Here is a 21,250-nt window from a genome sequence, read left to right on the forward strand (position 1 = left end):
GAGGAACTGGTGGCAGTTAAGCCTTCCGTTCCAATGCAATAAACAAACTTGCAGGTCTGCTGTGTGAAGGTCCTTTCCATGCCATAGGGAAACAAAAGACAGCCAGAGCATTAGACAAGATTTTAGCTTTTGTTTACCTCAACCTGATAAACCTTGATCGTCTCTGTTTCCTGCCTTTGATTGCTTTGTTCTCATCTTTCCTGCTAAGAGTTTACAAAACAGCAGCTAGTGAACAGGAAGATAAGAAGCGTACCTATTTGTTTAATAACATCAAGGGGGGGAAAACTGCTGGTTCATATATTTTGTTGTTAAGTTGCTCAAAAGGATCAAAATACCAATTAACTAGCTGGCTTAGAAAAATCTTTGATATCCTCAGATTTACTGACATTTCAAAACTCTTGTTCATACTTGCCTAATGGCTTTTTTGATTAGGAACAAAGAAGTGCCAATCTGTTTAGCATTTGACCTGTTTTTCTCAAATGTTTTTATGTACCGTACTCACTACGTAGTGTCTAAAGCACTTAACTTAGTCAGGGCTAAAAATCAGATTCCTGTGCCATGGGCAAATGCTTCCAAAGTTATTTATATTTTGAAAGGCGGCTTACAATGACAATTAAAGTACTAAGTACAAAAACTGGCTAAAATGAAAATAGAGCCATAGGTTTCAAACTGTCTGCAGTTATTTTCTAGTACTTCTCATTCACATTCATGATGTCTGCATATTAATTATTTTTCAGTGAAGAACCCCAGAACCTCTTCAACTGTGTATTGTCAGATATATCACACTGAGAAGAATTGCCTGCCAATTCCTGGTAAACTGCAAGGCTGACCTACATAAAGCAGACAATGCAGATTGAGAAATCTGACTGAAGGTGGACTTCGCCCAGAAGAGTGATATCAGATTAATCAAAATTTTAAAGATGACATCTTCTGCTTTCTACATGCAGTGTAGAATTGACATGTACGGTCAGTTAAAACAACAGCAACAACCACAACATCCTAAAAATATAATAAAACCTTAGCATCATTAAATTAAGAAGGTGGGCTTTACTAAAAAATCATAGAATTGTAGAGTTGGAAGGGTCATCTAGTCCAATCCCCTGCAATGCAGGAATCTCAACTAAAGCATCCATGGTAGATGGCCATCCAACCTCTGCTTAAAAACCTCCAAGGAAAGAGAGTCCACAACCTCCCAAGGGAGTCTGTTCCACTGTCAAACAGCTCTTACGGCCAGAAAGTTCTTCCTGATGTCTAGGCAAAATCTCCTTTCTAGTAACTGGAATCCATTGGTTTGGGTCTTACCCTCCAGAGCAAGAGAAAAGAAGCTTGCTCCATCTTCCATGTGACAGCCCTTTAAATATTTGAACATGGCTTTCAGATCTCCTCTCAGTCTGCTCTTCTCCAAGCTAAACCTATCAAGCTCCCTCAACAGTTCCTTTTAAAGCTAGGTTTCCAGACCCTTGATAATCTTGATCTCCTTCCACAATATCATTCTTAAACTGTGCACCAAGAACTGGACGCAATACTCCAGCTGTGGTCTTAACAAGGCAGAACAGTCCAGTACTATTGCTACCCGTTATCGGGACACTATATGTACCCTTTTAGTTACTAATCCCTATTGACTTCAATTGAATTTACTGTCAAGAGAAGGCTGGCGGTTCCAATCCCTGCGACGGGGTGAGCTCCCGTTGCTCAATCCCAGCTCCTGTCAACCTAACAGTTCGAAAGCACGTCAAAGTGCAAGTAGATAAAAAGGTACCGCTCCGGCGGGAAGGTAAACGGCGTTTCCGTGCGCTGCTCTGCTTTGCCAGAAGTGGCTTAGTCATGCTGGCCACATGACCCCGAAGCTGTCTGCAGACAAACGGCGGCTCCCTCGGCCAGTAAAGCGAGATGAGCGCCGCAACCCTAGAGTCGTTCGCGACTGGACGTAACAGTCAGGGGTCCCTTTACCTTTTAACGGAGGTTAGGATGAGGTGAAGGTGTTCCTTTGCTAGGTTCTACCAAGGTCTACTGGCAGACCAGGGAGTTCCACCACCGCAGAAGCCCCATTGCACCCACGGAAAATGTGGCACTAGATGCACAACCAACCGCGGGGCTCCTAGTAGTAGCCATCGGAAGGCCCTAAAACAGGGTGGAGCTGAGCAGCCTCAATGGTCCAAAGCTGACCCATTTCTCAGCTGAAATCTGGCTTAGTGAAACCATAAACAGTCCTGCCGCTCATTTTGCCCAAGGTGGGAAGTGGGGAGGCCTGGGGCATTCTTGTGGGATGTGATACATAAGCAGCAGTCAAGTACAACATTCCTTGTTTTCCTTGAGTGGACATGCAAGGGGATGTTTGGTCCAGCCCGTCGAAACTTCCTTGTTCCTCCTGGGCTGGAACATCCTTCCTTTTGCATGTGACTAGAGGTGGGTGTGACCTACCTGTCCAGGTAACAAAAGGACAAGGCATGCTGCCACTCTCTCTCTTTTTCCATCTTCCTTTTGTCGTGTGGACTGCGTCTTATGGAGCGAATGCAGGCTGCGCAGCTATCCCAGAAGCCAGAACAGCTAGAGGGAACGCTGCGCAGCACTCCCTCTCGCTGTTCTGGCTTCTGGTTTAGCTGTGCAAAGCCTCCGCAGGGCAGCGGGATGAAGGCTCCTGCTGCCCCGAGGAGGCTTTTCGCTTCCTTTAAAGAGTGTGTGGCTCTTGCTGACTTTTGCAGCAGATGGGGAAAGGGACAGAGGGCAGCCCCTCAGTCCCTTCCCCCACCTCCTGCAAAGAACCCCAAGAGCCACGCTCCCTTTAAAGAGCCGCACACACGCTCCGCGCGGCTCCTGAAAGGGAGCGCTGAGCAGGGCCTGGGATGCATACAGGCTCTGCTCAGCGCTCCCTTTAAAGAATATTTTTTTTCTTGCATTCCCCCTCTAAAACTAGGTGCGCCTTATGGTCAGGTGTGAAAAAATACGGTATATACTTTGTAACTAAGTCTGCCTTCAGGGATCCAGCTGTGAACTGGTGACACGAGTAAACTTCTTTTGTATACTTTAAACAAGATTGTGGCGGGTTTATTCTTTTATGAGGGATATAAGGGAACTTACCAGGAACCTAATAGTGAGGGGCTTAAACAAGCCCTAAACCAGCTATCCACTGTGCGTTTAAAAGGGGAATGTAAAACTCTGCCAAGTAAAGGAAATTGCTAGCGCAAGTGAGGAAGGATATTAATAAACAATATATCCTCTCCTGACTCCCTGAACAGTCTTACAATTCTGAATACTGCCGTCACAGGAGCCATGTGATTCCCTCCCTCCCAATTGTATAGATTAGAATGGAAGTTTCAGAGGTTCATTCATTCTGAGTTTACCCAACACTATGCCGCTCACCTTTTCACAAACTCATCAAAGAGAATGCGGTGAGAATACCCTTGCCGACGTATGTTGATCGTCTCCAGAATGCCAGTGTAGCGCAGCTGAACTAAAACTCTTTCTTGAGAAAACCTCAGCGCCTCTCGGTCATCGTTGGGTTTAATGCAGCGGACAAAATGAGGCTGCCCGATCACCATTTTGGACAACAGATCCATCAGAGAATACTGGGGAAACACAAGCAAAAATAATAAAAAAATGAGGCTCAACGATGCCCCCCTTTCTTTTAAAGGAATGAAATTCTAGCAGTCTGCTCATTCCAGTCACGTCGCATCTAAAAAGCAGTATTAACAAACTTGAAAGAGTTGGGAGGGGGAAAGATGCATAACACTGCAGATCAGATGTCCAAGGTGAATTAAAGTATTCCTTTTGAAAGCAGCCTCGTTCTTTCTCGTTTTCATCACCAAGTAAAGCAAAAGCTGCTGGAAAATGTTCTCTTTTAAAAATCTCTTCTTTTAAGGCTGTAATACTACACACACTCACCTGGAGGTAAGTCTCACTGAAGTCAGTGGGGCTTACGACTGAGTAGATAGGTGCAGTGGTACCTCGGGTTACAAACACCTCGGGTTACAAACACTTCGGGTTATAGTCTCCGCTAACCCAGAAGTAGTACCTCGGGTTAAGAATTTTACCTCAGGATGAGAACAGAAATTGTACGCTGGCAGTGGGAGGCCCCATTAGCTAAAGTGGTACCTCAGGTTAAGAACAGTTTCAGGTTAAGAACGGACCTCCGGAAGGAATTAAGTTCGTAACCTAGAGGTACCACTGTATATGATTGCATTGCCACTGAAAACCACTGATTTGGCAAAGAATCCCCTGAACCATTCTTGCCCCTGCACTAAGCTCAGCCGAGCTCTTTCCCGATGCTCACCTATCTCTCTTTCAACTTTCCTTAAACGATGAGATCATTTCCTGAGCTGCCTTGTGCATCTACAGGAATCCCTTCAGGCTGGGACACTTATCTGCACTTCAGGGTCCCTGGCACGCTGCCAACACTATATAAACGACAAAGTGGGGGGTGTCAATAAAGTTATATTGCACTTTTACAATGCAGATTGCATACCCTGAAATAGGAAGCCACAGTTTGCCTCTTCATGTTGGTTGTTTCCTCAGGGTGCCTCATAATCTCCATGGTGTCCACCTGAAAGCACAAGTCAGAAACACACAATGTGTAGAGTCATTTACTACCCAATCCTCAGTATATGTTTCCTAAGATTGTGTCAGCTTCAAAGGTTCTGCACCCATCCTAAGACCCTAAGTGTGGAGGGAGGTTTCTGACTCCAAGAGGAATTGTCTACCGGGCAACAGCCAGGATGTGGTCAAAAGTTCTTGCCGCTTACCTCAGGTCCATGTCTCCTGTTAATAGACTCTGAAATAAACACGCCTCTCAGCGACACTTCATGGGTGCGTATCACAAAGAGATGACAACATTGCAGAGAGGTGTTCTCAGTAACTGCCTCCCTTTTCCCAGCTATGTAATAATTTATCTTTGGAGACTCACCAAAGTCACAGCCTGAAGACCTCTTGAAAGCCCTTCTCTCAGCCACACGGGAGAAAGAGAGGGAAGTATGCGTCTCCACTCACATCGTTTAGCCCGGACATTGAGGTCCAGCTCCGAGAGCCTTCTGGTGGTTCCCTCACTGTGAGAAGTGATGTTACAGGGAGCCAGGCAGAGGGCCTTCTTAGTAGCGGCACCTGCCTTGTGGAACACCCTCCTATCAGATGTCAAGGAAATAAGCAACTATCTGACTTTTAGAAGACATCTGAAGGCGATCCTGTTTAGGGAAGTTTTTAATGTTTGATTGTGTTTTTAATATTCTGTTGGGAGCCACCCAGAGTGGTTGGAGAAACCCAGCTAGATGGGCAGGGTATAAATACCATTATTATTAATTACTATTATTATTACTATTATTATTACTATTATTATTATTATTCTATGTTGTGCATGTGGCACAACGCCATGGTTTGGTAAAGGACCCCTGGATGGTTAAGTCCAGTCAAAGGCAACTATGGGGTGGCGGAGCTTATCTCGCTTTCAGGCCGAGGGAGCCAGCGTTTGTCAGGCCGAGGGAGCCAGCATGGTTTAGGGTAATGGTGAACCAATCTAAAACGTGTCACTTCACAACTATTCTAACCTACAGGTGGGCAACCATTTTGTACTCAAGGGCCACCTGAGAAGATGGGTGGTAGATTGGGGGCTGCATTTAGATGTTGGGGGGTTGACCCATCAGATCCCCCACCACCTCGCACACAGACACACGCTACCTGACACAGTCTCCCACAGACAGACAGCCTCACAATCTGTGAGTTACAAAGTACCCCCCTCACTCACAAACACCCTAACCTTTCTCCCTAATATCATTCCTCAGCTCTTCCCAGCACCCACTAGTTAGGCAGCAGGAAGGAGAGGGGGATTGCAATGGGATCTGCATTGGGTTCAGGTGAAGACAAGGGAGGAAGCCTATAGGCAGCAGAGAAATCAGCTGACGTCCACACTTAGCAGTCCACAGTGCATTAGCCCAGTTTAAAACTACAGTGGTACCTTGGTTTATGAACTTAATCCGTTCTGGCAGTCTGTTCTTATACCAAAATGTTCTTAAACCAAGGTGTGCTTTCCCATAGCAGCGGGGGACTCAATTTACAAATGGAACACACTCAACAGGAAGTGAAACATGATCTGCTTCCAAGGCAAAGTTCACAAACCAAAACACCTACTTCCAGGTTTGCAGCGCTCTTAATCCAAGTTGTCTGTTCTTTTTGTATTTTAAATAATATTTATTACTTTTAAAGATTACAAAAAAGGAAAAGAAAAGAAAAGAAGACAAAAGAGAAAAAACAAAAGAGAAAAAAACAATACAATATATAGACAATACAAAACACAACCTAAACCCATTAAACTAAACACATTAAGCTAAACTAAACAAAACCCAATCCCTAACCCTAACCCTAAATAAAAGAAAACAAAAACAATTTAAAAACATACATCACACCTTTTCCATAGTCTATCTTTCATTCCCTTGTTTCCTCGACCTCGTCTCACCTCCCTTTTTGTATTCCACTTCTATTAATTGTTTCAGCAAATCCTTTCCATCTTTCTCTATTTTCTATCATATTGTAAATAACATATTTTTTAACCTTATTTTCCATTAAAACTAAAATACTTATATATGCTTAACTCCTTATAACATTTCTGCTAAGTCCATAAAATATCATTCCACCTTTTTTCTATCACTCATTAATTTTACAATATTTCTATATATAAACTTTAAATTTTCCAATCTTGTTCCACCATCTCCTCTCCCTGGTTTCGGATTCTGCCAGTCCTTTCCGTCAATTCCATATAGTCCCAAGTTGTCTGTTCTTAAACCAAGGTACCACTGCATGCACTTCCAGAAGCAACACAAAAATGAACATGGGTCTCAGCAGTGATTGACGTGTTGCAGGCAGCTATGATAAGCATGAAGTCAGCTATCACCACAGTTACCACATCACCCTTGTCACTGAACACAAAGCAGTATTTCCCTTTTTAAATTACTTTCTTCTTCATTACTTCACGTCTCTATTTGGTTCATGCCACCAAATCGCGAACGCTCTCCATTAAAACAAAGCAAGAACATTTTTGTGTGTGTTCAACGTAGTATACGGGTAACAAGTATATTGTTCATTACGCACCTTACCTTAATTACGCTGTCACTACAGCTGTTCTTTCTTTATTTTTTATTTTTTTACAGAAAAGAATCAAAGCTGACTTTGTGAATTAAAAATATCACCCCCCCTAGTTAGTAATCAAAAGCAGCTTTGTGCTGTTGTATCACATAGTTCAACAAAATTAGAGAAAACAATCTGCCCTCTGTTCGTATGGTGCAATAGAAACATTTTAGCGTGTACACACACACACACACACACACACACACACACAAATGCTCTGTGGCAGTTCACCATCTGCTGTGAACAGGTGGCATTTGTGTATTAAACTAAGAACATCTGAACCAGAGAATAGCAGCTTTTGCACCTGCGTTATAAAGCAGTGGCCTTCAGATCACGCAGTGTGTTTCTTACTCCTGATCAAGGCTGATATTTTCAAAGGGGATGCAAGCAGAGGCAGAAAAAGGACTGCTGTTCCCAAGATAGCAATCGTGTGGCCTTACCTTGAGGAGATACTTGGGAGACTGCATGCAAAACAGAAAGAAATGCTAAGCAGCATCACAGCAGATACAGGCAGAAGAGGGTGGGAGGGAAAACAGGCTTTAAGATCAGACTTGGACAGAGCGCACAAGGTGAGAGAGTTAAAACAGAGAGCCACTCTTTCGTAATCCATAGCAGCTGCTGTTTCTTTCCCCCCCCCCCCCAAGTGTTAAAATGCCCTTTGAATGACTAAGTGACAAAGAAAATGCCTGGAGCTCTTTAAATGGCGGGGGAGGGGGGGAGATTGTAAAGTGAGGTCCTATAATGTAGCACAAGGAGGAGGAATGCTGCATCAGCAGAGATCACATCAAACATTTCAGAAGGTCACATGACCAAGTAAATATCAATCCTTCTGCTTAGCGTTGCAGGGAATGTCCATAGGGAATGATGCAAAGGAGGTTTTTCAGAACTCTTCTGATTAGGCTGAAAATTTCAGCCTTTCTGGCTAATTTCCAGAGAAGAGATGGGGAAGGATTCCAGGGCTGAATCATGCTTGATGGGATCTGGGAGACAGAAAGGAGAAGCTGATCTTTCTTTCTTTCTTTCTTTCTTTCTTTCTTTCTTTCTTTCTTTCTTTCTTTCTTTGCCTTGCTCCAAATGTGCCCACTTGACTGCTTCAAGCTGTTGAACTGGCACACTTACAAGCGCCACATATTGTTCATTCCCTACTTGTGGGAAATCAATTTTTTAACGTTGCAGCACCTTCATATTCTCTGGAACCCCCTGCTTATTGATATTAGGCAGACACCTTCATTGCGCTGTTTTTGACATCTTCTAAAAGTTTTTTTGTTTAGGCAGCCCTCTCCAAACATGTAGTAGTAGCAGTAGTAGTAATCAGTGCCTTTTCCCCCTAAAAAAATGCTTAGGGGGTAGTCTCATTTTGACTCAAGAAAATCACCATATTATAGTTCAAATTGGGAAAAATAAATACAGTAAATGGACAAAAGTACATAGATTCACAAAATGTTTAGGGGTATGCATACCCATGCATCCCCCCAGAAAAAAGTACTGATATAATAATAATTTTACTTATGCCCCACATTTCTTCCCGATAGGGAATAAAACACATTTTAGTATGCCTATTATGTTTTAAAAACTGCTTGTTCCGATCCATAGTTTGATCATTTCACTGTCTGCTGTTTTTAAAGTCTGTTTACTTACTATTATGCAAACCATTCAGATTAACTGACCTATAAATCTTGCTAAATAAATAAATTCAGTAAAACAAAACTGCAGCAAGCAGCAAGGCAGGGAAACTCTGAGCATGAAGACAGCTTTTCGTGATCTGCTAAGTTTCACCAGATCAGTGATGGGAGAGAGGGGGGAGAATATATCTGTAATGGGCTAGTTCAGCAGGGCTATTGAGTGAATGTTTGTATGCTCCAGGCAAGGCGATTCCTAAGAGTTAATATTTGGGTATTCCCTCCCATAGTCAAGAGAACTAGATACACGGGGAAGAGGAGAGGATCTTGCGAAGAAGCTTTAAAAAGCTTAGCGTTGTCCCTGGTTTCTGCCAAACTGCTGGTCTGACTCATAAGCAAAAACCTGATCCAGACAGGCATGTTCAAACCCCTATATGTTTGATGTGGACCAGGATCGGGGGTGGGACCTAAGGGCCTGTGTTTGATTGCTGACAAACTAATGAATCATTCCCCAGAGGAAGATTACAAATTAATCCTCCTGTGTGTGCAACTGAAAGGGAAGTGCTTAGGCAAAAGTACGGCGGGAAAAGATTATGATGATCAAAAGAGAGATTCCCCTATTAAATGGGGAGGGGAATTTAGCAAGATCTGTTTTTCAAAAAGTGAGCCCCCATTTTATAAAGTTTATTTGGAGGGGGAGAGAAAGATGATTTGGATTTTACAAATGAACAGTTTCCAAGAAGAATTCAGTGAAAAGTAAGAAAACCTATACAGTGGTACCTCAGGTTACATACGCTTCAGGTTTCAGACGCTTCAGATTACAGACTCCGCTAACCCAGAGAAATTACCTCAGGTTAAGAACTTTGCTTCAGGATGAGAACAGAAATCATGCTCTGGTGGCGCAGTGGCAGCAGGAAGCCCCATTAGCTAAAATGGTGCTTCAGGTTAAGAACAGTTTCAGGTTAAGAACGGACCTCCCAAACGAATTAAGTACTTAACCCAAGGTACCACTGTAATCTGAATAAAATATAATTATCTTTGTGTTGTAAACAAACAAACAAACTCCTGATCCCCTGCTAATGTAAACCAAGTGGACGTGAAACAGTAAAGGATCTGGCATTTGGAATAACCGCAGTGCATTATAGATCACTTTTTCAAATATGCAGGCAAAGGCATTGTTTGTGTACTGACCTTGATACGACCAGCACTGAGCTGTGGAGGCAAAGACCTGGACGCCGCTGTCACTCTGGCTCTCGCCTGAGCCAAGTTGCCTGTTAAAAAGAGGAAGGAAGGAAGGAAAGCAAAAATTTAGACAATGGGCAAAAAGCCTAGGAAAAGCAATATCTGGAAGACACAAATGAATACTACCTGATAGCTGGAACAGGGCAAGAATGGGAAGGTTATTGCAGAATATATTGTATTACATAGCAATGAGCTTTGCAGATACAGATCTATGTATAGCACCTCTAAGGGGCTGGTCCAGGATTGCACTCTCTGCAAAAACTCCAATATGCCATTTCCCCAGTGGGGTTGCCATATTTTGAAGAGCAAAAAAGAAGACACATTTGCTGACTTCAACTATGGATGTCTACAGGGTTTGATGAGGCCCTAAGCTACTGAAGGTAATGGGGCCCTTTATATGTCCAGCTGTCCTTTGTCAACAACAACACCTACAAAAACACTGTAAATTGTATGAATGTTAAGAAAGATGTAAGATCTGTATTAATATGGCTCCAACAAATTAGTATAAGGAATACAAATTTAAATGTAATTGAAAGGAAAGACAAATTTTGGATATATTATATCTTAAAATTAAGTTCTTAAAAGAGTGCTTTAAATTCTAAAATTGGAGAAATAATATTGGATAACTATATGATATAAATTGAAATAAGTAAATAATTTGCTAGAAAAATTTATGAGGTCAGCTTGCAGGAACAAGAGATGTGAGGAAGTCCAAAGATGAGAATGAAATGTGGTTACTGAAAAAGATTATGTTTTTATGTATGTTGTTTATTGTTTAAAAACTTCAATAAATATTATTTTAAAAAAAACAAATTGTTGCTGTTTTTGTGTGTTGAATATATGCTATATGGTAATTTATGGACCTAATAGGTATCTAAAGCCATTTGCACATAACAAAATATGTACATCACAGGAGCCTACACAACACAAAACACTGTTGCTGTATGTAGGTTTTATTTTATTTTTTTGTTTTCTATCTTATATTTTGGAAATGCACATCCAGTTTATTTTTTATTTACATTTTTGGGGGCCCCCCAAGAGAGTGGGGCCCTAAGCTACAGCTTGTTTAGCTTATACGTAAATCTGGCGCTGGGTGTCTATGACGACACTCATCATGAAACAGAGGTGGTGTCCTGGAAAAAGAGGACATATGGCAACCCTAAAAGGCCTCTGCAAGTACAGGCAAAACACGCATACGCTCACTACAGTGTTTTGATGCATAATTGTAGAAGGTTGCTTTTCTTCAAATGATTACCCATCACCAGCATATTTTCTTCCAAATTAAATAACCCAGGGCATTTACAGAATAGCCAATACATTTTTAGAATCTGCTTCACCATTTAAAAACCACTTTACAAGGCGGGAGAGAGGAATCTCTGGGAAATGTTCTATGGGGCCTGGTTTAGACAGCACATAAGGAATGACATACACAAGGCCTTTACTCACCTACACTGCGTGCCCAATTGTCATTGACTGATTTACACAACTGAATACAAGTTATGTGCTGACTTGCGCTGTTATGCTAAAGTTTCACACAAATGGACCAACACACAAGATAAGTGTATTTAAGGTTGAAAGAAAATAAAAAAATTCCTTCCAGTAGCAGCTTAGGGACCAACTAAGTGTGTTATTGCTAAGAGCTTTCGTGTGCATGCACATTTCTTCAGATATTTAAGATTGTCATGCTCAACAGACAAGGGAGTAACCCCATTGAACAAAATTGGACTTACTTCTGAGTAAAATTGTATAGGATTTCACTGAATAGGGTGATTGGGCTTGTATGGCTCACATCCATCCATCCATCAGTTACAAATTACACCAAACGAAAGTGAGCAAGTAGATTTGCGGAGTCCTTTGAGCTGTCCCAACTTAGACTTCAGGAAAAGACAGATTTTTATCCAAAAAAAGTATTCTGCATGTTGTAAACTAGCACAGTAGGACAGGGGAGTTTAGAATGCAGTGGTACCTCGGGTTATAGGCGCTTCAGGTTACAGACTCCGCTAACCCAGAAATATTATCTCGGATTAATAACTTTGCTTCAGGATGAGAACAAAATTTGTGCCCCTGTGGCGCAGCAGCAGGAGGAGGCCCCATTAGCTAAAGTGGTGCTTCAGGTTAAGAACAGTTTCAGGTTAAGAACGGACCTCCGGAACGAATTAAGTACTTAACCCGAGGTACCACTGTAGTACTCTGCCCAATGTACTAGTTCTATTACATGCAAGGAAATTTCCCAATGGCCGAACATTCAAAACTATGACCTAATTTACCCTCCTATCTGTACTATGAATTGGAAGACTCAAATTCTATCCCCCCCCCCATTTCTTTGTACAGTCGTATCTTGGATCCTGAATGCCTTGATACTCAGACATTTTGGCTCCCAAACTCTACAAATCCGGAAGTGAGTGTTCTGGCTTGTGAACATTCTTTGGAACCCGAATGTCCGACGGGGCTTCCGCAGCTTCCAATTGGCTGCAGGAGCTTCCTCCATCCAATCAGAAGCCATGCTTTGGTTTCTGAATGTTTCGGAAGTCTAATGGACGTCCGGAACAGATTCCGTTCGACTTCCAATGTATAGCTGCATTATATAAAAAGGCTGTGTGAATATAGTCCATGGGGGCTGCTGCATCTTGGCTTGATAAGCGTTGGAGAATCTAAGTTGAACCTAAGGAGTAAAGCAGAAGTCTAGATAATGAACAACTGATCGCTCATCAGCACTCGCATGCACTGCTCAGAATCCACTGCGCATGGATTCTCAAGCTCTCTGATGCACTTAGGCGCCGCCTCCGACTCAAAGGTTATGAGAACATGATAAAACCATCATTGATTTTCTGACATTAAAACTTTGCTTGCTCTTCAGACCTAAGTAGCTTCCCCATTGTAGGAAGCTGGATGATGTAGATTAGATGATGGATCTAATCTGGATGATGTAGATTAACCCATGGGGGCGGGTTGACCTGTGGAGAATTTGCCTTGGGGTGGGATAAGAAGCTTGAACTTCATGACCTTCTGCGGCTACGATTTCAAAGGCCGCCTTGACTAATCGGTTAACAATAATGGGCCTGATCCAGCCCAAGTTAAACACTTTGGAATCCCATTGGTTTCAAAAAGGAAGATTAAGTATGTGCTTAAGTTTTTCTTCTTGAAATCAAGGAGACAGAAAAGTGGCCGCTTTGGTTGGATTTTGCCCATTTTGTGTGATAGATGTTGGGAGTCAAAAAACGTATGTTGATTTATATGGAGAATATTCATTGACAACCTAAATATATATATAGAGAGAGGGGGGGTGAGGCAGCTGGGAGGGAGATTTTTTAAAATAAAGCCTTGGAGAGGAAGAAAGGAAGTGATGTGGACCATTCATGTGCAAGCCATTCCAGATACATTTCAAAGTTTTTTAGTGAGTGGCGCACAAGATGTCCAAATGTTTTCTCTGGCTACATATCTTCAGAGGCTAAACTGTGATTAATAGCATTGAAAGAATCCTTTGAAGCAGGATTGGTGACATCAAAGTCCTAATCCATGGGTGGCAGGATTTTTATAATGAGTGGGAAGCATTTTAACACATTTCAAAGGATTTAGAGCATGAATAAACAATAGGCCTCGGCAGATGTGCCACACACCTTTCAGAAACATAACACACAAATAAGTTTCCATTTTAATTTAAATGTAAATAAAGTGTTAACACTTCTTTCAGATGTTAAAAGTGCCTTGTTTGCAGCGACTCCTGCTTCTCCCTCCCCTCCTTGCTTTACAGAAAGCTTTACAGCCTTCGTTATTCCAAAAATCGCACCCAATGGTATATAACTGGAAAGGGGAAATATTAAATAAACAAAACCAGAGTCCATGTTTAAAATGTAAGTAATCACCCAAGAAGAAAATTCAATTAGCATAGTAGCAAAGGACATTTGATATTCTCACTTGCATTGCTAGTAAGCACTTTCGTAACTCAAAACATAGAGATTTCAAGGACAACAGTGGATCATCATTCATGTTCAGTTGTTTGTTTGTTTGTTTGTTTGTTTGTTTGCTGGTTTGTTTGTTTTTTAAAAAACAGGCTATTGGGTAGACCGGAAAAAATGCTTCCTTTTGTTCCAACATCTGGGAACTAATAATTTCTTAGTAGGTTTAGATAGCCAATACCGATCCCCAACCCTTGGATGCTCCCCACAGAATTATTGTTTTTTATTGTTAGGGCACATTTAAAAGAAGATACTTTTAAATTATTTTTCCACCCCTTTGGTTTAAAGGTTTGAGGCCAGAACTATTCCTTTTCTGGCTAATGTGTAAGCAAGAGAAGGGATCTATAGAGGAATCTATATAATCTGTGGAAGTATCATGCCAAAAATGTAGAAGATCGGGTGCAAACTCTGCATAACATGAGTTAAAACACACACACACACACACACACACACACACACACACAATTTTGCTAATGGATAAAATCATTTATAGTGCTTGTGGCTTCAGCCCAGCTGCTGAATCTTTTATATAAAACGTTTCCTCACTTAGGCCACTTACAAAAGTTAAGCCCCATTTAACTCAATGGGACTTTCCCCAAGCAGACACATACATTTGCAAGGACGTGGGTGGCACTGTGGTCTAAATATGAGTGGCACTGTGGTCTGAACCACTGAGCCTCTTGAGCTTGCCGATCAGAAGGTCGGCAGTTCGAATCCCTGCAACGGAGTGAGCTCACATTGCTCTGTCCCAGCTCCTGCCGACCTAGCAGTTCAAAAGCATGCCAGTGCAAGTAGATAAATAGGTACCGCTCTGGCGGGAAGGTAAACGGTGTTTCCGTGCGCTCTGGTTTCCGTCACGGTGTCCCATTGCGCCAGAAGTGGCTTAGTCATGCTGGCCACATGAACCGGAAAGCTGTCTGTGGACAAACGCCGGCTCCCTTGGCCTGAAAGCGAGATGAGTGCCGCAACCCCCATAGTCACCTTTGACTGGACTTAACTGTCCAGGGGTTACCTTTACCTTACCTTTACAGTTGCACCATTTGCCAGTTACTCCAGGTACCATTACATACCTGGAGTATGTTACGTAAATAATTATGTGAATACTTCAGAGCAATACCCAAGAAAAGACAGCAATAATTGGGTGCCTTCCTCAGTCTTGCACAGATTTCACAAATATACCACACCCACCATCAACTGTGTTGTTGTGCAACTCTCCTTTATTTCAGTGGGTTTGTTGTCGAGTGCTTCTACGCCACATTTTGTTCTAGGAGTATTTGCAATGGTACTTTTATATAGCACACAAGAACAATGTTATTATTTAAAAAAAAACAAGACAGAGGGGAAGTTGCTAAAAGCTGGTGCTTTTTTCTACATTTAGGTTCAGATTCTTCAACCTTTTACTCAAGAAACAAGACATATTATTATGTGTTCTGCTCTTTTCTGAGAGGAGTGGAGTTTGCAAAAGAGCAGATATTCTAATTTTGCTACTTAACTGCAAAGCTTGCTGCTGAAATCCCAGGAGGAGAACAGCTTAACTTTTACAGACACTAGCATAATATATGTTGCGTGATAGAGGCTAAAGTGCCTATATATACCAGAAACACTTTCGATTCTAAATGGAATAGCTTGCAAAAAGATAATGAATAAAACACATTATGACTGTTGCTGTTTAGTCCACACGTGTTGCCAACCATCCCAAAGGAGACCTGATACAGAACAGCTATGATGAATAGCTGAAATTGTTGATCTAACCACTCTTTCAAAATCTCCTTCATAACTAAGGCCAAATTAATTTGGCAGTAGTTGATACAGAGACCCGGAAAAAATATCCAGAAACAGCTGTTGATACATTTTAAAGGCATTTGAGAACTCTGCAAAAATATTTCTCTATCCAAGAGAACTGCATTTACTGTAGCCTAAGTAACCAGGTCGTGGAGAACAATTCCTCTGACTTACCAGAGTTGTTGTTGTTGTTACCGTATTTTTCGCTCTATAGGACGCACCAGACCACAAGACGCACCTAGTTTTTGGAGGAGGAAAACAAGAAAAAAATATATTCTGAATCTCAGAAGCCAGAACAGCAAGAGGGATCACTGCGCAGTGAAAGCAGCAATCCCTCTTGCTGTTCTGGCTTCTGGGATAGCTGCGCAGCCTGCATTCGCTCCATAAGACGAACACACATTTCCCCTTACTTTTTAGGAGGGGAAAAGTAAGTCTTATAGAGCAAAAAATACGGTAATCTTTATAACCCACATTTCTTCCAAGTTGGAATTCAAGGCTGCTTACAACATTTTAAAATGTCATAAAACACAGAGCAATAAAAACAAACCAGTTAAAAACAATGATTGAAATACAATTGCCCTGACAGCAGCCCTGTGATCAGAATCAAAACTGTACCTTAGTTTTGAAAAGCTTGTCTGAATAGGAAGGTCTTAGCCTACTGGCAGAAGGATAACAAAGAAGGAGCCAGCTTAACCACTCCTGGAATTCCATAATAAGGCAGCAGCCACAGAAAAGTCTCTCTCTCATATATCACCACCAATGCACTTCTGATATTGATGGAAAGTGGAACTTAGCACCCAGGCAGGTTCATATAAGGAGATATGATCTTTCAGACTATCATTGTTTCAAAGCCAGGAAACCACTGAGGTTGGATATCAATTCTTATTTCTGAGGTAGCATTTAGGTTCATGCTGGTGAGCAGTTTTCCCCTTATATAATCTGAATTAGCTACTAGACAAACAAAAAGATTCCATTCCAGAAGCATACAGTTTTGAGAGGGAATAGTTACCCATACCGTCCAACATTTTCCGATGAAAACAGGGACGTCCCATTCCATAAGTTTACTACTTGTACCCACACATCTTATAGAGTTGCCCCAGCCACTCTGGGCAGCTGCCAACATATATAAAAACATAATAAAACACTGAACATTAAAAAACCTTCCCTATACAGGATTGCCTTCAGACAACTCAGGGATCGGATAACTCCATACCCTCCAACCTTTCTCCAATGAAAGTAGGTACATCCTAAGTAAAAAGGACATTCTGGGATCAAATCAGAAACTGGGACAGCTTCTCTAAATCAGGGGCATCCCTGGAAAATAGAGATACTTGGAAGGTCTGGTTACCACCCCTTTAATTAGTTGCTCCCCAAATACCCAACCATGAAGTGTGAGTACTGTATTTTTCGCTCTATAAGACGCACCTGACCATAAGACGCACCTAGTTTTTAGAGGAGGAAAACAAGAAAAGCCAGCAAGAGCCTCAGACACCCTCGCGCGACGCGGCTCTTGCTGGCTTTTCCGGGAGGTGGGAGAGTGAACTGACAAGCTGCCCTCCGTCCTTTCTCCCACCTCCCTGAAAAGCCAGAGCAAGCTGTGCAGCTATCGCTGAAGCCATTAGAACAAGAGGCACTGCGCAGCTCTCACTCTTGCTGTGCTGGCTTCAGCGATAGCTGCGCAGCCTGCATTTGCTCCATAAGACACACTGTGATGGCCTGGGAATCTGATTCAGAGGCTGAACCTGAGGCATCCCAGCCTGCACAGGAGTCCCCGCCTCCAGGGCCAGCTAAGCCGGGGCTGGGGCATGAGCCTGAAGGGTCCTCACCTGTGCTGGGTCCTCAGGTGCAGGCACCAGCTGAGTCTGCTCTGGCTCCTGAAGTGATGGAGGACCCATTGCCTGCAGGTGCACCTCTCTCAGCCCTGTCAGGGGAAGGTGAGGTTGTCTCTGGGTCCAGTAACCCTCCAAGCCTCTCCTGAGCTGCAGAGACTCAGGGCAGAGAGGTGGAGGGAACTAAGTTCCCACAGGAGGAGTGCTCATCTCCAGGCCAGGAGAGGCGAGTCACCTGTGGACCAGGGCTGTCCTATGCCTCAGAGGAGATAAAGGCCAGCCCGCCCAGTCCCAGGTTGCGGGAGCAACATCATTGGTTACCTGTTCCTGCCGGCACCTGTCCTGCTTTCTGTCAGAGTTCCTGACCACGCCCGACTCCCTGCCTTGGACCTCGCTTCAGCCTTGGACTGGACACAGACCACGGCGCACAGTAACCCCCCCCCCCAGGACCAGCACATGCAAACACATTTTCCCTTACTTTTTAGGAGGAAAAAAGTGCGTCTTATGGAGCGAAAAATACAGTACTATTCAACGCTGATGCAGTTTTGAGCAATTGAAAAGAGTAAAATTTGTATGTGTCTGTTGAGGTTTTCCCCAACAATATAATATAACAACAACAACAACTTATTATCTATACCCCTCCCATCTGGCTGGGTTTCCCCAGCCAGTCTGGGGGCGGCTCCCAACAGAATAAAACATCAAACATAAAATACTTCCCTAAACAGGGCTGCCCTCAGATGTCTTCTAAAAGTCAGATAGTTGTTTATTTCCTTGACATCTGATGGGAGAGCGTTCCACAGGGCGGGTGCCACTACCGAGAAGGCCCTCTGCCTGGTTCCCTATAACCTTATTTATCACAGTGAGGGAGCCACCAGAAGGCCCTTAGAGCTGGACCTCAGTGTCTGGGCTGAACGATGAGGTTGGAGACGCTCCTTAAAACGGTATACAAATTTTACGAAATAGATAATAACAGCAATAAAGGAAACAAAATTCCAATCTCACTAACAGGAAAGCAGGCATGCACATTCAGAAGACCACTATCCTCATAGCACCACCACTATCCTCATAGAAAACACTGAATTGAGAATATAAATAAAATCAAGACAGACATAGCAATTAATATTCTAGGCATCATTGTTCTATGTTTTACTAGGGAATTTTATACCTATACACATACACAATCACAAACATACCGAATGGTTAAGCTGCCAGCATTTTCCCCTGGATTGCTAGGTTTCCCAGAGAAAAATCACATTTTACTACATAGGCAGCAGCTGAGACAATGAAATATTTTGAAAGCGCAGACATTTATTGAATTGAAACTGAATTTATTACAAGGCTTGTCCTAGAAGGTATATGAAGTGCCTTAAAGTTAGGGAATCAAATGTATAGAGCAGTGCAAAAAAGGAGTAAGTTCCAAGAGGAAGAATTAATAATTCTCTTGTCATATATATACCATACTTTTCCGTGTATAAGACGAGGCTTTTTTTCTTCTGAAATTATGCCAAAAAGGGGAGAGGGTCGTCTTATACACTGATAGTGCATCAGGAGGACTTGGGATTGGTTGCTGTCGTGACCCAGAGATTGTCAGCGGCTATTTGGAGTGTTATTGTTGGCTGTGGCAAAGGATGATGTTGATTTGCTGTTGCTGTGGCAATTGGGCGGATGATTGGCGGATTCTGCTAAGAAAAGCTCAGCAACTGTGGGGCACCCCCCCCAAAGGAAACTCAACAACTCTGGGCAATCTCCTCCCATTTTCCTAATTTGGAGTCTGCCAAAATAGGGAGCGTCTTATACACAGGGGCGTGTTATACATGGAAAAATACGGTATATCTCTGGATGTCAGAGCAGCAAATTTAGATGCACGCATTAGATGGTACGTCTAGCAGCCCAGCTCACATTTGTGAATTGTGCAGACTACACAGGTTTGCTTTTTGTCTTGCTTTCAAAGCTAGCCAATGGATACAAGCAGCACCTTTTTAAATGTTCCTAAATTTAAATGAACGGTAACCACTTGTTTCTCTCTGTCAGTCCAAAAATTAATACTAAAGGAGAGCAATGTCTTTCTACTGAGCACATTTGCTATAGTCTTAAAGCTGACAGCAATTTTGAATGCATTTAGGGTAAAATGGATGGTTGAGATAATTATTTTGCATCCTTCTTGGAGAAGGGGATAACCTGACATTCACTTATTCATCCAATACAATGACTATCTTTCTTTTTATCCCACTAAGAGGAAAACCACAGTCAAGTAGAGCCTTGTTTGTTGGCCCTGGGTGAGGAAATCCATTAGAATCCTAGAATTGTAGAGCTGGAAGGGACCCCTGAGGATCACCTAGTCCAACCCCCCTGCAATGCAGGAATATGCAGCTTCCTCATACAGGGATCGAACCTGCAACCCTGGCATTATCAGCACCATGCTCTAACCCAGCCTTTCTCAACCTGTGGGTTCCCAGATGTTGTTGAACTAAAACTCCCATCACCCCTAGCTAGCAAGGCCAGAGCTCAGGGATGATGGGAGTTGTAGTCCAACAACATCTGGGGACCCACAGGTCGAGAACTGCTGCTCTAACCCATGGGTAGGCAAACCAAGGCCCAGGAGCTAGATCCAGCCCAATCACCTTCTAAATCTGGCCCACAGATGGTCCAGGAACATGAGTAGAATGTGCCCTTTTATTAAAAATGCACCTCTGGGTTATTTGTGGGGCATAGGAATGCGTTCATTTTTTTCTCTCCAAAATGTAGTCTGGCCCCCCACAAAGTCTGAGGGACAATGGACCGGCCCCCTGCTGAAAAAGTTTGCTGACCCCTGATCTAACCAACTGAGCTATCCAATGGGCAGCCTCCCTTCTGAGAGGGTGTGTAAGGCCACTCCAAAAATTTGCTGTAAGTAGCTTTGAACTCAGATTTTTAATGGAAAGGTGGCATATAAACACGGAATAATAATAATAATAATAATAATAATAATAATAATAATAATAATAATAATACCGCCCTTCAGCCAAACAGCTTCCAGGGGCCGTTCACAATACAATACAAAACAGTAAAGTCAGTATAACCCAATTACACTGAGGAGATATGATCGCCATCTTCAAATACAGCGGAACCTCGTTTTTTGAACGTAATCCGTTCTGGAAGACCGTTTGACTTCCGAAATGTTGGAAAACTGAAGCATGCATTTCCAGAAGCATGTACTTACAGAAAACTCAATACAGAAGCCACGTGGCACGTTCGACTTCTGGAAAGGGTCCGAAAACCGAAGCATGCATTTCCGGAAGCATTTCCTTACAGAAAACTCAATACAGAAGCCACGTGGCATGTTCAACTTCTGGAAAGGGTTCAAAAACCGAAGTAGTTACTTCCAGGTTTTCGGCGTTCTGAAACCGCAACGTTTAATGTCTGAGAAGATCGAAAACCGAGGTTCCACTGTATCTTAAAGATTGTCACATGGAAGAGGGAGCAAGCTTGTTTTCTCTTGCTCTGGAGTGTAGGACTCAAACCAAGTTACAATAAAGGAGATTCTGACTACACATCAGGAATAACTTTCTGACAATAAGCTGTTCAACAGTGGAAAGCTCTCCCTTGGGAGATTTGTGGACTCTCCTACCTTGGAGGTCCTTAAGCAGAGGTTGGATGGCCATCTGTCATGGATGCTTTAACTGAGATTCCTGCATCGCAAGGGGTTGGATTAGATGATTCTCAGAGTCCCTTCCAA

The 21,250-nt window shown here is 42.7% G+C and overlaps 1 protein-coding gene across 1 annotated transcript in view; it reads right to left on the reverse strand.

Annotated features, from left to right (window-relative positions):
• Positions 1-21,250, reverse strand: part of MYO3B (myosin IIIB) — a 291,721-nt gene that overhangs the window by 98,295 nt on the left and 172,176 nt on the right. The window contains exons 24-27 of the mRNA XM_083704157.1: positions 9,918-9,997; positions 7,548-7,568; positions 4,463-4,540; positions 3,361-3,566 (exon numbers count right to left, since the gene is read on the reverse strand). Coding sequence (XP_083560283.1) covers positions 3,361-3,566; positions 4,463-4,540; positions 7,548-7,568; positions 9,918-9,997 — 385 coding nt within the window. The remainder of the gene's footprint in view (positions 1-3,360; positions 3,567-4,462; positions 4,541-7,547; positions 7,569-9,917; positions 9,998-21,250) is intronic.

Source organism: Podarcis gaigeae, assembly GCF_964106915.1.
Source record: "Podarcis gaigeae genome assembly, chromosome: 1".
Classification (NCBI taxonomy): domain Eukaryota; kingdom Metazoa; phylum Chordata; class Lepidosauria; order Squamata; family Lacertidae; genus Podarcis; species Podarcis gaigeae.